The sequence below is a fragment of the Dipodomys ordii genome, unplaced genomic scaffold (assembly GCF_000151885.1).
Source record: "Dipodomys ordii isolate 6190 unplaced genomic scaffold, Dord_2.0 Scaffold179, whole genome shotgun sequence".
NCBI lineage: Eukaryota > Metazoa > Chordata > Mammalia > Rodentia > Heteromyidae > Dipodomys > Dipodomys ordii.
In genome coordinates this window covers 802,128-817,674 of record NW_012267395.1, presented here as the reverse complement: position 1 = coordinate 817,674, position 15,547 = coordinate 802,128, and the positions used below count along the sequence as shown (strand labels likewise).

At 60.9% G+C, this 15,547-nt stretch overlaps 2 protein-coding genes across 6 annotated transcripts in view; one reads left to right on the top strand and one right to left on the bottom strand.

Annotated features, from left to right (window-relative positions):
- The window catches only part of Bop1 (block of proliferation 1), a 25,848-nt gene extending 21,590 nt beyond the window's left edge, over positions 1-4,258 (top strand). Inside the window, exons 4-16 of the mRNA XM_013033847.1 lie at positions 1,115-1,269; positions 1,341-1,458; positions 1,534-1,635; positions 1,725-1,937; positions 2,155-2,316; positions 2,388-2,468; positions 2,554-2,623; positions 2,704-2,836; positions 2,918-3,098; positions 3,175-3,463; positions 3,550-3,634; positions 3,711-3,818; positions 3,895-4,258. Coding sequence (XP_012889301.1) covers positions 1,115-1,269; positions 1,341-1,458; positions 1,534-1,635; positions 1,725-1,937; positions 2,155-2,316; positions 2,388-2,468; positions 2,554-2,623; positions 2,704-2,836; positions 2,918-3,098; positions 3,175-3,463; positions 3,550-3,634; positions 3,711-3,818; positions 3,895-4,048 — 1,851 coding nt within the window. The 3' untranslated portion in view covers positions 4,049-4,258. The remainder of the gene's footprint in view (positions 1-1,114; positions 1,270-1,340; positions 1,459-1,533; positions 1,636-1,724; positions 1,938-2,154; positions 2,317-2,387; positions 2,469-2,553; positions 2,624-2,703; positions 2,837-2,917; positions 3,099-3,174; positions 3,464-3,549; positions 3,635-3,710; positions 3,819-3,894) is intronic.
- Mroh1 (maestro heat-like repeat family member 1) overlaps positions 4,241-15,547 on the bottom strand; it is a 70,656-nt gene continuing 59,349 nt past the window's right edge. For all 5 annotated transcript variants that reach the window (XM_013033865.1, XM_013033867.1, XM_013033866.1 and 2 more), the window contains 12 exons: positions 10,691-10,845; positions 8,069-8,234; positions 7,455-7,651; positions 6,638-6,775; positions 6,382-6,496; positions 5,962-6,108; positions 5,693-5,881; positions 5,286-5,441; positions 5,080-5,214; positions 4,898-5,000; positions 4,759-4,824; positions 4,241-4,431 (listed from right to left, as the gene is read on the bottom strand). In XM_013033865.1, the coding sequence (XP_012889319.1) occupies positions 4,346-4,431; positions 4,759-4,824; positions 4,898-5,000; positions 5,080-5,214; positions 5,286-5,441; positions 5,693-5,881; positions 5,962-6,108; positions 6,382-6,496; positions 6,638-6,775; positions 7,455-7,651; positions 8,069-8,234; positions 10,691-10,845 (1,653 nt within the window). In that variant the 3' untranslated portion in view covers positions 4,241-4,345. The remainder of the gene's footprint in view (positions 4,432-4,758; positions 4,825-4,897; positions 5,001-5,079; positions 5,215-5,285; positions 5,442-5,692; positions 5,882-5,961; positions 6,109-6,381; positions 6,497-6,637; positions 6,776-7,454; positions 7,652-8,068; positions 8,235-10,690; positions 10,846-15,547) is intronic.

Here is a 15,547-nt window from a genome sequence, read left to right as displayed (position 1 = left end):
GCGGGGCCGGCGCCATCCCGGGGCCGTGCCCAGGGGTCCCGAGCATCAGGCTGGCGTGGGGATGTGGGGCGGGTGGGAGTGCCCGAGGTACCGGAGCCCCAAGAGCAAGGTCCCCCCCCTTCCCCCGTGGCTGGACACGCCTTGCCCGGCTAGCCGCTGCCTGGCCGCACCCTGTCTCTTCCTCTCGGAGCACTTGGGTCCTCCCCGCCGCCTGCCTGGCAGCCCCAGGAGTCAGCCGCAGCGGGCACGTGTGGGTGTGGGTGTGGGGGGCACAGCGCATCCACCCTGCACCTGCCCGCTCCCCACTCTGGGCTGGGCAGCAGCTGTGCTGGGGAGACCGTCCCCCACTGCTCTCACTCCCGGGCTGGCACACCTGTGTAAGACCAGGTCTACAGGAAGGAGAGTCGGGCCTGGCGGGGGTCCGGCAGCCTGCTGGGAGGGCGGGAGTGGGCAGGTGCGGGGTCCTGCCTGGCTCTTCTGCAGGGGGCTGCAGCGCCCAACCATGCTTGCTGTTCTTGCTGCCTCCCTCCCCTGTGGCTACTGTTGCAGGAAGCGGCTGCCTGGGCAGCCGTCCCCGGGCTGGGAGGAGTGAGGGTGGCGGCTGGCAGGGGCTGAAACCAGGAATGTGTGTCCCGGAATGCGGCTGCTCTGCCTACCGCACAGGGAGGGAGGGGGCGTGGGGGGGGGTCCCTGCCACCTGTGGGGCAGAGGGCAGAAGTGTCCCCCGGGATGGGTGGGATGGGGTCTTCCTTGGTCGCTGTTCCGTAGCTGCCCACTTCTAAGGTCCCTGCCAGGGGAGGGAGCCCATGAGCGATGAGGTCATCTGTGTCTGTGGCTGCCCAGAGCCCTCGCCAAGGAATCCGACAAGGGGGAGGCTCGGGTTGGCATCACTTCAGTGGAAAATGTGAAGGTAAAGCTGCGGCGCCTCCGAGGGCCTGGGGTGGAGGCAAGGGGGGATGGTGCCGGTTGGTTTGCCACGTCAGACCCTAGGGCCAGAGCAGGGGCACATGTCCAGGGGCCTCGAGGCCGGCCCTTGGCCCTCTCTGATGAGCCTCCGGTGGCTTTCAGGAGGCTGGGGTGGGGGACAGGTGCTGACACGGTGCCCGTGCCGCAGGACATCCGGAACACAGTGGGCAACGTCCCCCTGGCGTGGTACGAGGACTTCCCACACGTGGGCTACGACCTGGATGGCAAGCGCATCTACAAGCCCCTCCGCACCCGGGACGAGCTGGACCGGTTTCTGGACAAGATGGACGATCCAGACTTCTGGTGAGTTGGCTCTTGCAGCAAGGCCCCTGGGTACCCGGGGCCCAACGCGGCTCTGACCGGCCACCCCACAGGCGCACTGTGCAGGACCGGACGACCGGACATGACCTGAGGCTGACCGACGAGCAGGTGGCCCTGGTGCGGCGGCTGCAGAGGGGTCAGTTTGGAGATGTGGACTTCAGCCCGTGTGAGGTAGGAGCGGCGTGAGGTCGAGGCCCGAGGCGGGTGGGTGTGGGCTGGGCCTCAGCCCCGGGCTTGTCTCCTCAGCCGGCCGTGGACTTCTTCAGTGGGGACCTCATGATCCACCCAGTGACCAACCGCCCTGCTGACAAGCGAAGCTTCATCCCATCCCTGGTGGAAAAGGAGAAGGTGGGCCTGGTCCCCTCCGCCCTGGAGCCGCCCCGGCCAGCCGGGCTGTGTGGGCAGGTGCCCTGCTGACCTCGGCTGTGCATGTGTAGGTGTCCCGCATGGTGCACGCCATCAAGATGGGTTGGATCCAACCTCGTCGGCCCCGAGACCCCGCCCCCCGCTTCTATGACTTATGGGCCCAGGAGGACCCCAGCGTTGTGCTGGGGCGTCACAAGATGCACGTGCCTGCACCCAAGCTGGCTCTGCCTGGCCACGCGGAGTCCTACAACCCCCCTCCTGAGTACCTGCCCAGTGAAGAGGAGGTAGCCTGTACCACTTCCCCGCTTGCCCGTCATGGGTCTTTTTGGTCCTGGGGCTTGAACTCAGGGCCTGGGCGCTGTCCCTGAGCCCTCTCTGTGCTCAAGGCCAGCGCTCTACCCCTTGAGCCACAGTGCCACTGGCAGCTGTCTGGGAATTGAACCCGGGGTCTCATGCGTGCTGAGCCCCCTTCCCAGCGCGCACCTTGCTTCTCCTCCCCAGCGCATGGCATGGGCACAGCAGGAACCTGCTGAGCGGAAGCTCAACTTCCTGCCACAGAAGTTTCTGAGTCTGCGGGCTGTGCCTGCCTACGACCGCTTCATCCAAGAGCGCTTTGAGCGCTGTCTGGATTTGTACCTGTGCCCACGGCAGCGGAAGATGAGGGTACGTAGGTGAAGCCTGCGGGGGGAGAAGAGGGGGAGGGGGGAGGGGTGACGGAGTCCTGTCTGCCGCAGGTCAATGTGGATCCCGAGGACCTCATCCCCAAACTGCCTCGACCCAGGGACCTGCAGCCTTTCCCTGTGTGCCAAGCACTGGTGAGTTGGGGTTCCGTGGTGGGGGTGGGGGTGGGGTGGCGGCAAGTCCCTGAGGTCAGTTTGTCTCACTGCTCCTCCTCTGCAGGTCTACAGGGGCCACAGCGACCTTGTCCGCTGCCTCAGTGTCTCCCCGGGGGGCCAGTGGCTGGTTTCAGGTGGGCCTGGGGTGGGGGCAGCCCAGAGCTGGGGGCCGGGTGGGAGGAGCAGATGCTGAGGGCCTTCCCTGCTTACCCAGGATCGGATGATGGCTCACTGCGGCTCTGGGAGGTTGCCACCGCCCGCTGTATGAGGACGCTGCCCGCGGGGGGCGTGGTGAGAAGCGTTGCTTGGAACCCCAACCCCACCGTGTGCTTGGTGGCCGCAGCCATGTGAGTGTGCCACCCACCCTCGGTGAGGCGGCTGGCGGGTGGGCGCTGTGCCGAGGGGCTGCATCTGGCTCTGGTTCACAGAGACGACACGGTGCTGCTGATAAACCCGGCGCTGGGGGACCGACTGCTGGTGGGCAGCACAGACCAGCTCCTGGGTGCCTTCGCCCCCCCTGAGGAGCCCGTCCTGCAGACTGCCCGCTGGCAGGAGGCGTCCGAGGAGGAGTGTCAGTGGGGCCTGCGGCTTCGTATTTGCCACAGCAAGGTAAGGGGAGGAGGGCGTGGAGGAGGGCGGGGTCCATGCAACCCAGCCCAGCTAGTCAGCCAGCACCCTTCTGCAGCCGGTGACACAGGTAACCTGGCACGGGCGAGGAGACTACTTGGCCGTGGTGCTGGCCAGCCCAGGCCATACCCAGGTGCTGATCCACCAGCTGAGCCGGCGTCGTAGCCAGAGCCCCTTCCGCCGCAGCCATGGCCAGGTTCAAAGGGTGGCTTTCCACCCCACCCGGCCCTTCCTGTTGGTGGCCTCTCAGCGCAGCGTCCGCATTTACCACCTGCTGCGCCAAGAGCTCACCAAGAAGCTGATGCCTAACTGCAAGTGGGTGTCCAGCCTGGCTGTGCACCCGGCAGGTAAGGGGCGGGCCACCCCACTGGTGAGAGGGGAGGGGTGCGCCGTGCAGGTCGAGTGAGGACCCCCGTCTTGCCTCTGGCCACAGGTGACAACATCATCTGTGGCAGCTACGACAGCAAGCTGGTGTGGTTCGACCTGGATCTCTCCACCAAGCCATATAAAGTGCTGCGGTGAGCTGGGGGAGGTTAGGGGCGGCCGGCGGCCCCTCTCTCCACTGAGCACACTCTGAAGCCAGCCCTCCCTTAGGCACCACAAGAAGGCGCTGCGGGCCGTGGCCTTCCACCCTCGGTACCCGCTCTTTGCCTCTGGCTCAGATGACGGCAGTGTCATTGTCTGCCATGGCATGGTGTACAGGTGAGTGCGGCCCTGGCGGCCCCTGTGGAGCACTGTGTCTGTCTCAAGGTGCCCTAACCCCAGTGTCTTTCCACAGCGACCTGCTGCAGAATCCACTGCTGGTGCCGGTCAAGGTGCTCAAGGGGCACACATTGGCTCGAGACCTGGGCGTCCTGGATGTGACCTTCCACCCCACGCAGCCCTGGGTCTTCTCCTCAGGGGCAGACGGCACCGTCCGCCTCTTCACCTAAGGCTTGCCGCCCAGCGCCTAGGTGGCCTGGACTGAGGCAGGAGGGGGGTGCCCAGGGTTCTTCAATAGATGCCTTTCTCCCCACCGCTGCTGCTTTCTTGGGATGGTTAGCAGCAGGAGCAAGCTCCCTGCAAGCTCCCTGCCACAGCGCGAAATCTTCACCCAACTAAATGATCCAAAACTGGGGCGAGGGCCCTCTCCCCTCTTAGCAGCGCTGAGGAGGAAATGGCTTTATTGAGAATGAGGCGAGCGTGTGCTGCAACTCCTGGCTAGTCTTGCTTGCGTGGCGTGCCCAGCCTCAGGCAAACTTCACCAGGCGGCCCAGCGTCTCCGCAGCCTTCTCCCTCACCCCGGGTGCTGGGTCCCGCAGCAGGAGACGCAGTGCTGGGGAGGAAGAAGAGGCTGCTAGTACACATGCCTGGGCCCCGGGCCGCCCACTGCCTTCTTCAACACACAGGCCTCTGCTGGGAGGGCTTGAAAGCCAACGGAAAGATAGTTTTTCCTTTTTTAGTGTTTTTTAAGCTCTTTTGGAACGGTTAAGAAGTTTCCGTGAATTACTAGGACGATGAGGTCACCAGTGACAGGGAAGAAAATCCTAAAATCCAGGAAAATCACTTAGTCTTTGCGGGTGCCCACAGGGTCAGCAGGGCCCCAGCAGAGCTGGGCAGGTTGGGACAGCACGGGTAGTTTGTGCGTTGGCCAGAGACTCACCTGTAATGAGCTGCTCCAGGTCCACCTGTGGCCTGTGCTCAGGTTCTGCGTGCAGCACCAGGAACCCTGGTGGACAGCTGGAGTCAGGTGTGCAGTGCACACTTGGGGTGGGGGAGGGGGGTGGCGCGGAGGTGCTCACCTGTGAACAGGGGCGCTGCAGCTCGGACACTGTCCCAGCTGCTCTTGAAGTAGAACAGGCTGGTGCTTACCAGGCGGCCCAGCAGGTCGGGGAAGTGGTGCATCTGTGGGGGAGGGGAGGCGGCCGGGGTCAGGGCCCCCAGTCCAGCCAAGGCAGGGCCCCTCCCTGCGGGCCCACCTCACCAGGTGCTTGCAGGTGGAGTTGAGGAACTCCCCAAAGTGCAGGCTGTGGCCCTCCTGTAGATGCTTCTGGAAGGCCGCTGCCAGCTCCTCACACTGCAGGTGGGGTATGCACATGCACAGGGCAAACTGGCAGGCCTGTGGAGAGCGGTGCTTAGCCCGGCCCCCCCCCCCCAGGCTGCCGGCCCGGGCCCCCTTCTGCTACTCACACTGGCCACAGGGGTGTGAGGGTCCTGCAGATGCAGCAAGAGGGGCACCAGCCCACCCACAACCTGCTCCAGAAAAACGTCCTCACAGTCGCCGTGATAGGCCTTGTTGAGGTGCCCAAAGAGGCGGATGGACGCGGTCCGGAACTCCATCTTTTCCTGGGAGAGATGCGACCTCGTCACCTTACGACCGCCCTGCCTCCCCTCCCTCCGGTGGTGGGATGGATGGGAAAGGACGGGGTGCGGCCCACAGCCGGGGCAGATCGGGGTGGCTGTGGGTGCCGGGGGCCTCCACCTCCCAGAGAGCCTTGCAGCAGCAGCCCGAAAGCACAGCTCCTGAGACGGGGGAGTGGCAGGACGGGCTGGGTGCCGAGGACTTGGAGGTGTGTGCTCGCTGCACCCCCACCTACACTGTCGAAGAAGGGCCGGATGCGGATGGCCGTGTGCAGCAGCACCGAGCGCCGGTCCCCGGGCTCCACGAGCTCCAGCAGCCGGGCGAGCCCCAGCATGGCTTCCAGGGCCACCAGGCTCTGGGGGTCGTCCCCATCGTCCAGCCCACTGATCATGGCTGTCAGTAGCTGGGGTCCATGGGCTGGCACCTGGAGGGAGGGGCCCGTCTGCTTAGTCCGTCCCAGCCCCCTCCCGAGAGGCACCCCAAGGCCAGGCCGGAGGAACCCACCTTGTCAGGGGCGCCAGAGGCAACGTTGGCCAGGCCCCGAAGTACCAGGCGCCGCACGCTGGCGCTAGGGTCCTTCTGTTGGGCTCTCAGGCTCTCCAGCAGTGACTCCAGAAGCATGAGGTCGTTGACGACATTGCTGCTAAGCAGCTGGAGGCAGAGTTGCTGATAGCACGTGGGCCCACTGGTCCCCACCCAGGCTTCTCAGAGGTGTGCCGGTGAATTCTCCTCCCACCTCCCACGGCACCGCCCTGGCCCGGGCTTTTACCCTGGGCCAGGGGCGCTCAGGAAGCCTGGCTTTTCTAGGAGGAGTTGCCAGGTCATCTCCTTCTTACCTCCGCGGCCACCCCCCCCCCCCCCGCGTGGGATTCTGAGCAACAGGCCGAAGCACTGAGAACAGGGAGCCTCTTCCCAGGCTCCTACCTGGGCCAGGAAGGCTGTGGAGGTGGTCCTCTGCACCTCGTACACCCCGCTCTGGGTGCATGTGAGTGCCTTCAACACCAGCGGCAGCCGGGGGCCCGCACACCTGGCCATGGCACTGCAAAGCGTACAAAGTAGAGCTGCCTGTGCCGGGTGCTGGCAGACCCCCGCCTGGCTGGCTTCCCACTTCCCACCTACAGAATGCCGGGCTGAGGGTTCCAGGCCACCCACACAGCCTGGCAGCATCTGGCCTGTTTACCTGGCCAACTGTGTGACCCCGTCCTCGTGTCCTGCCGGGGTTCTGAGCATCTCCCAGCCTCCCTCCTGCTCCATGCACTGCACCACATCCCGACTGCCTCCGCAGAGCAGCAGGGCCTGTAGGGCGTCCACTGCAGAGCTGTGGGGGAGAAGGCCCGTGCCAGCAGGTGTCCCGCCCGGCCTCCACCAGGGACCAGGCTCTGGTGAACGAGTAGGGGCTCAGCAGGGCTGGCATTAACCGGCCAGGTGCGTCCGTGGCAATCACGGGCATAGGTTCCATCCCTAGCTACATCCCAAGCTTGGTGATTTGGCATAGATGAGAAGGAAGAGGGCCGAGCAGCAGATGTGCAGATTCGGTGAGCTGGGTCCCAGCCGACAGCCAGCCCATGCAGTGGAGCCACTGAGGCAGGTACGCAACCTGACAGCAACTGGCCCTGCGGCTCAGCTCCGTCCTGGCCTTCCCCGAGGGGTCAGCTTCCTACACCCCAGCTGTGGCCTCACAACTTAGGAGCAAGACCAGGACCAGCAGCTTACCACCTAACCTGGGATGTGGCACTGTATAGCAGAGAATGTGGGGGGGCACGGGGTCCTCCATGAGACCCAAGGCCTGGCAGCTCTGGCATTGGGCTGCAAGCCATGCAGGCCCTAGCTCACAACTGAAAGGGCCCCTGCCGCCCGCCCCCCCAGCAGCAGCTGCCACTGCCCACAGCTACTTGGCTTGGTCACCCCACCCAAAGCGGTCCAGAGCCCAGGAGAGGCTCTGGAAGAACTCTGTCCCCAGCGTGCACAGCACCAGGCACAAGGGTGTGGCACATTACCTGCAGGGCTCCAGGTTCCTGGCCGGCCGGGCAGGGCCCGTGCTCCTCCTCTCCTTGGCCTGAAGGGTCCGGGGCAGCTGGACGCCGACAGTGCAGCTGACACGCAGCAAGAGCGCTGCGAAAAGCTGGGGGTAGAGTTCAAGCACGGCAGGCGCAGACGCAGGCGCAGACATGACCTCGTAGAGTGCGCAGGTGGCCTGGGGAGGAGCCGCCACAGGGTCAGGCTCCTAGGCCACAGCGACATCTGTACTTCCCACCCCGGGTCTGAGGGGGCTCAGCAGCATCACTGTGGAGGATCCCGCCCCCAGGGCGGGGTGGAAGGGGCCTGGCACTGTGAAAGGCTGGACTGGAAGGAGGCAGGCTGACGGTGGTACAGTCTCTCGAGGACCATCTGTTCTTAGTTCCTTAGAAAGGGGAGGAAATTCTCACAGCTGCTTTACTGCTTAAAATGTGGCTAGGCTAGGTTTATTTTTTTCTGCAGGATAAAGCATGGAGTAGGCTCCCCTGGGGGCCGACACCTGCCTGGCTTTATGATCCGGGCCTCCACAGCTGCCAGGCACTCCAGGGTGCCTGGGTCTCCCGTGGGGGCAGGGCGGCGTGGGGGCCCTACTCACCGCCAGGGGCAGCAGCGTGGCCACTCGGTCAGGGGTGCTGCCCAGCAGAAAAGTCCGGCTCTCCTTGAACGGAACATCCCTGCGCATCTTCTCCATGAGCAGCCCCAGGACCTGGGTGGTGAGGCTGGGCTCCACGGCCAGTGCCCGCCACAGGGCGCAGGTGTGGCTGGAGGAGGAGGAGGAGGAGGGAGAACGTCACCGTGAGGCCCTGCCTGCCAGCACTTCGTCCTGCAACCCACAGCTCCACCCTCAGCTCCAGCTGAGGGGAAATGCATCTGGATCCCAAACCTGAAGTCGTTCCTTCTCCAGAACCAGCTGGCAATAAAGGACAGCGAGAAATCAAGGCCTGCACACTGGGCCTGGGGCAGGGTAGAAGGTGCCGGGGAGCTGCAGACGCAAAGTAGCAGCTGTGCGCATCCCAGGCCCGAGGGCCCACACACGGCCGAGAACTAGGGGTGTGCAGACAGGCAGTGTCGGTCGAGCACTGAGGAGCCCACACAGCGGGCAGTGGTGCTCCGACTGGCCAGGGAAGCCACGAGCCGTGCGCTTACACAAACACAGGACCAGCTTCAGAATAGCTGCTGCAAACTAGAGACTCAGAAGTAGCAAATGTGGAAGGGAACCAGAGAAGTGCACTTAGTGGACACTTCTGGTGCCAGGGTGGATGCAGCAGAAGAGAGAAGCAGTAAGCTGAGGGCAGATAGAAGCTACCCAGGACCAAGTCAGCTGAGCGTGGGGGGAGGGCAAGGGAGGTGGTCTGGAGCAGGGGAATGAACTGGCATAGGACAGACCAATGGCTTTCCGACCTGTGGGAGATGCTAGCCTTCCGAACAAGCCCAGCAGCTAACAAGTAGATGGGAACCCCACCCCAGCGAGACATCGGACGGATGTCCCAGACCCTCAGTAGTAGCAATGCCGCATTCAGGGGGCTCACACCTGCAACTCTAGCCTCTCAGGAGACTGAGATCCTAGCTGCTAGGTTTGAAGCCAACCTCGGTAGGAAAGTCTATGAGACTCTATATAAAAACTATCCCTCCCCCCATCAAGGAACATAAACAGCTGTTAGTGGAGTTCTGCCTGAAGTGGTAGGGCACTAGCTGAGCAAAAGAAGTTCAGGGACAGTGCCCAGGCCGGGAGTGTAAGCCCTAGGAACAGCACACACCAATCAAATGACAAAATCCAGAGGCTGCGTGGCCATGTGGCAGGCAGCTTAACAGGGCCTGGCCCCCTGGTTGGGATGCACGGGTCCAGCGTGCCAGCGCACGGCAGCACTCCCGCAGTGGAGGGCGTCCACCCTACAGGGGCTCAGAGGCAGCGTGCTAACAAAGGAGTCCCACGGCCTTGTGCTGGCCGCTTCTAGGATGCACTGGTACAGTCACCAGAAGGCTCAGTGCCTGGCACTGAGCGGACACAAGCCTGAAAAGCAGAATGGAGACAGCAAGTAGTATTGGCCAGGATGGAGCAGGCGGCCACTGGGGTTTGAACTCAGGACTGAAGTGCTGTCCTAGCTTTTCACTCAAGGCTGGCACTCTACCCATGAGCCACAGCTCATTTTTTGGTTAATTGGAGATAAAAGTCTCATGAATTGTCTGAGTGTGTGTGTGTGTGTGTGTGTGTGTGTGTGTGTTGGTTCTGGGACTTTAACTCAGGGCCTGGGCACTGTCCCTGAGCTGCTTTTGCTCAAGACTAGCACTCTGCCACTTGAGCCACAGTGTCACTTCTGGCTTTTTCTGTGTATGTGGTACTGAGGAATCGAACCCAGGGCTCCATGCATGCTAGGCAAGCACTCTACCACTAAGCCACCTCCCAGCCCCTTCCTGAGCTTTATATTTTTATTTATTTAGTCAATCGTGGGGCTTCAACTCTGAGCCTGGGCACTGTCCCTCAGCTCTTCAGCTCAAGGCTAGCTCTCTACCACTTGAGCTATAGCACCACTTCCAGTTTTCTGAATGGTTTATTGGAAATAAGAGTCTCATGGACTTTGCTGACCAGGCTGGCTTTGAACCGTGATCCTCAGATCTCCTGAGTAGCTAGGATTACAGGTGTGAGCCACTGGTACCCAGCTATTTTTTTTTTTTATTTTTTTGCCAGTCCTGGGGCTTGAACTCAGGGTCTGGGCACTGTCCCTGAACTTCTTTTGCTCAAGGCTAGCACTCTACCACTTGAGCCACAGCACTTCTTCTGGCTTCTGTTTATGGAGTACTAAGGAATTGAACCCAGGGCTTCATTTATGCTAAGCAAGCACTCTACCACTGAGCTACATTCCCAGCCCTTCCTGAGCTTTTTTGCTGAAGGCTAACTCTAACACTTGAGCCACAGCTCCACTTCCAGATGGAGGTGAAAGTCTCATGGACTTCCTGCGTAGACTGGCTTTGAGCCACGATCTTCAGATCTCAGCTCCTGAGTAGCGTACAGGCACGAGGCACTGGTGCTGTCTGCAAGGACAGTCTTGGCATCACCCACTCATCAGTGAGCCGGTCGGTTGGGCAGCCTTGGGGGCCACATCAAGGCACACCTGAGAGGCGGAGCTCCACAGCTCCATCAGCAGGTGGTCACAGGTCAGAAAGGACAGGGGCAGAGGCAAGGAAGACACCACCCAGCAGGCTGAAGGGCACTGGGTACCTGTCAAAGGGCAGAGGGCTACCCAGGAGGCTGGACACCACGGCCGCGCAGTGCTGGGAGGCCAGGAGGTACACACTGTGCTGGGCAGCCGGCAGGACATGGTCTTCCTGGGTCTCCTGGAGCTTGGAGCGCAGCACACTCACAATCTCAGGCACCTGTGGACCAGGCAAGACAGGAATGGACGGTGAGGGGTGGAAGATGGCAGTCAGGCTGTGGAGCACGGATGGTCCAGGACACTCACTCATGCCAGGCCCAAGGGTGTGGGGCCCTAGAGCGCCCTGGTGAGTCCCATGAGCCATGAGGGGCCAAGTCCCTACAGACGCAGCCACAGGCATTCAGCAACGAAGCCCAAGCAGATCCCAGCACGACCAGCTAAATACCGTGGCGTTGGAACAGGCCACACACGAGACAAATGAGTTGTAGCTCAGAACCCAGCGTTCGTTTGCCTTGTGTGGACATTCTAGGTTAGATTCCCAGTGCAGCCAAAAATGGGAGAGGAAGGGGAGGGAGGGAGGGAGAGGGAGGGGGGAAGAAGGAAGGAAATAGGTGAGAGGGGAAGAAAAAATGCCTAGTGCTGCTGGCAGCACGTGGAACACAGCTGTGGGGCCCAGCCAGCGGCGAGGCGAGGGCAACAGAACCTGTCGGTGCCCCGAACGCCACAGGGCAGCTCTTGGCTGCTGGAAGCAGGGCCCCGCTGCGAGTCAGGCTGGGGGCCGGGGCACCAGGGAAGGAGGAACGGAACGGACTCCAGGGAAAAATGGGAATATGGGCAGGTGAGCAGGACCCTGGTCCTGGGACTACCCAAATCCCCCAAGCCCAGCGGCCTGGCTCTATCTGAACCTGGCTCTATGCAGTCTCCTGTGGGCCCCACGTCTATGCTGGCCTGTTTCCTCCAAAGAGCTGAAGCTGTGGGACTGGGGAACACTGGAGTGGGAGGCAACATTCAGCAGGGGTGGCAGCTAGAACATGGCAGGGCCGGGTCACAACCCATCAGTCGTCCCGTGACGCCAGAGAAGAGAGAAGGGCCTGACTTGGCAGAGTGTGAAAAGTGACATCGAGAGCCCGGGCGGATGCCTGGAATCCTATCTGCTCAGGAAGAGGGAAGGAGCGCAGCCCACCAGCCCAGGCGGAGTTTAGACTATCTCGGCCAGTATCTTGGCACTGGTCCTCTCGCAGGCGTCTGGGCTGCCCGGGAACGGAGGGAGCAGGGCAATGGCACATGCTCATCACCCAGCTGCAGCAGAGGCACAGGGCAGCGTCAAAGTCTAGGTGTGGGACACAGCAGAAAGGCAAGATGGCATCTCAACCTAACCCGTACCAGGAAGGGCAGGAGGCCGGGCTCACTGGTGAGTGTCCCTGGGCCAGCCACAGCCTCACCACCATCACCAAGACACCAAGCAGCGACGGACGTGGGAGCAGTTTGCACTGCCCTGGGGCCTGCCACGCTGGGAAAGGCAGAAAGCACCCCGCTGGAAGGAGTGCCACGCAGAGCAGCAACCCCCTCGCTGCTCAGCACTCCCCATGCGGGGCCCCTGATCCCGCCCTCCACAGCACCTTTCACTCCCAGCCTCTGCATGCACCGCCTGCCAGGCTTGCTGCAGACCCGACAGGTCGGCTGCCACAGGTGGTGGAATCTGCCTACTGCCAAGTGAATCGTCTTCCTCTGTGCACTGCTCTGGAGAAGTCTGGCCTGTTTTTTCTGCCACTGACCCACACTCTCAACCCCATCTGATGTGTTGGGAAGAAGGAGATTCTGCATCTCCCACAAAGGTGTCTCGGGCTCAGGTCTGGCTCCGGCCGGGCCCTGCTGCATGGCAGTGACCAAGCCCTGCAGTGGCTGGGTGGGGAGAGTTTCCATACCACTTCCCGGGCTAGAACCCTCAGCCTGGGCCCCGTGCAGATGCCTGCCCCCCGGATGAGGGGCTTCACGGTAGCCGCCCACCGTGCCAGGCAGGAGTCTGCACCCCATGCCCAGGCTCTTTGGGGCCCACACCCTGGCAGCCTACCCTCCTGGGGCTCTGCTCCTCCACTTCACTCTGCACTCCTGGGGCAGGCCCTCACCTTCCCGTCAGCCCGTCTTGCTGTTGTTGGAGACAGCTCTGTGGCGGCCATCATGAGTGGTTCCTGTGCACCCATCACACAGCCAAACCCTGAACACCCCATAAACCCTAAGGAAACTCTGTCCTTGGGAGTAGTCAGTGCAGACGTCAAGAAACAACGTCTACTGTCTTCTCCGTGGCCCTGCCTGTTCTGACCATGTCCTGCGCAGACAGCGCCCGCCACGGCCTTTCCCATGGGCCTCCGCACTTGGCACGATGTTGGCGCCTCGCCCCTAGGCGGGGCCGATGCCGTCCCACAGCATGAATGGAGCACACGTCCTTCTTCTTTTTTTTTTTTTGGCCAGTCCTGGGGGTTAGACTCAGGGCCTGGAACCAGGCAAAACTTAGAAATTTGTATATAATGGACTAATCAACAAGGTAAAAGGCACTACACAGAATGGAATACACATTCGCAAGTTGTGTATCTCAAAATATATAGAACACACTACAAGTGCAACAAAAACATTAAACTGGCCGGGTGCCGGTGGCTCAAGCCTGTCATCCTAGCTACTCAGCAGGTTGAGATCTGAGGATCACAGTTCAAAGCCAGCCCAGGCAGGAAAGTGCATGAAACCCTAACAATTAACCACCAGAAACAAGGAAGTAGAAACTGTGGCTCAAGGTGGAGAGGGCCAGCCTTGAGCAGAAAAAGCTTAGGGACAGTGCTCAGTTCCTGAGTTCAAGCCCCACGACCCACAAAAGAAATAACTAAACTGATCAGAAAATGGGCAAAGGATGTGGATATTTTTCAGACAATATAGAACCAAGTGGTGCTGTAGCTCAAGCGGTAGAGCACTAGCCTTGAGCTGAAGAGTTGAGGGACAGCGCCCAGGCCCAGAGTTCAAGCCCCATGACTGGAAAAATAAAACAACAACAACAACAAAATAAGACTAATATAGAACCAGCTAAAGGACATGCAAATAAGCCTGACATCATTACCCATCACAGAAATATAAATCAAAACCACAGTGAGATACAACACTACCCAAGTGACCACTGTGGAAAAAAGACTAACAAGAAACAAGAGTGGAGCCTTGTACACTACAGGAGGCTGTGAAGACACAAGCAGGAACACACCTGACAGACCAAAGCAGCGATGAGAGGTGTGCAGCTCGTTACGGTAGTTCACGCCTGTATTCCTGGTACTTGGAAGGCAGAGACAGGGCAATCTCAAGGTCTTGTTGTTTGTTTTGCCAGTCCTGAGGCTTGAACTCAGGGCCTGGGCACTATCCCTGAGCTCTTTTGCCCAAGGCTAGCACTCTACCACTTGAGTGCCACTTCCGGCTTTTTCCGTGTATGTGGCACTGAGGAATGAAACCCAGGGCTTCCTGCGTGCTAGGCAAGTGCTCAGCCACTACGATGCATTCCCAGCCCAAGAATCTCAAGTTTAAGGACAGCCTGGACAAAGGTAGCAAGATTCTATCTCAAAAACAAAGTAAGAATAAGAGGCCTAGGACACAGCTCAATTTGTAAAGCTCTCATCTAACAAGGAGCCCTGGGTCCAATCTTCAGTCCAAGTGGAGAAAGGGGAAGTGAGTGGGCAGGGAAGGAGGGAAGAAGGGAAGGAGGGAGGGAGGGAGGGAAGAGAGGCATTCACTGTCATAGAACTCTTAATAGCCAAGAGACCCAAGTGTCCCCCAACAAGTGAGGAATGAGCAGAGTGTGCCTATTCCATGCGCACGTCCTGCATGTGGACGTCCTGCCGAGGGCAGGCCTAGCACATGGCTGGCAGCCACCATCTGCAGCCTGGTCCTTCCCTGACCTGGGGAGCCATGACACCCAGGTGTCACAGCTGTCCTCTTCCGCCTCCTGCTCGCCCTCCTCCTGGATCCCCGGAGGTGGCAATGTCCATCTCAGGTCACAGCTCAGGAAGCTCCCCGGGGCGTGAAGCTGCAGCTGGCCTCACCACTCCCCAGGGAGCCTCTGCTCTCCAGGACTCCCAAGCACCCTCTCTACGATCTGAGGGCTGTGCGGATGGATCTGCGCTTGCAGCTCCCGCCACGCCTGTCTGGCAGGGGCCAGGGCGGCAGCCCCCGTGTGGGAGGCTAGAGCCCCGGGCCTGTGGGGTCCCTGGGAACCGCAGAGTCCTCCACAGTCACAGGGCTGGGAGTCTGCCAGCAGTGGGACTCAGCTTTACCTCCCGCTCAGTTCAGTACTCAGCGGCTCTCAGTGCTGCCTGTTTATTCTTCAGGACAGGCCTTGCTACAGCCTTGCCCAGGCAGTCTGTAACTGCTGGGCTCGAGTGATTCTCCTGTTTTAGCCTAAACCCGAGCAGCCTTCACTACAGACAGGCACCTCTGTGCCCAATGCACATTTTCCTTTGGATTCCCCACTCCTTAATCTCTTAGAAGAGTTGTTGTTTTTTTTTTTGGGGTCTGGTCGTGGGGCCTGAACTCTGGGCCTGGGCGCTGTCCCTCAGCTCTTCAGCTCAAGGCGAGCGCTCTACCACTTGAGCCACAGTGCCACTTCCAGCTTTTTTCTTTTTGCTTATGTGGTGCTGAGGAATCGAACCCAGGGCCTCAGGCATGCAAGGCAAGCACTCTACCACTGAGCCACCTTCCCAGCCCTTAATAGAGTTTCTTTTATGAAATTCTAACTTGTCATAAGATAGAAGAAAAAGATTGGTTCATACCAGGCCTGAGTGAAAGGAGACAGAGCAGTCACAGCCAAGCCAGGGCCAGGCAGGGGAATCAGGGTGCGGGAGGGCTCCACCACGCCCCTTGCCTGGCCCTGCCTCCCCCCTCCACCCCCCACCTCC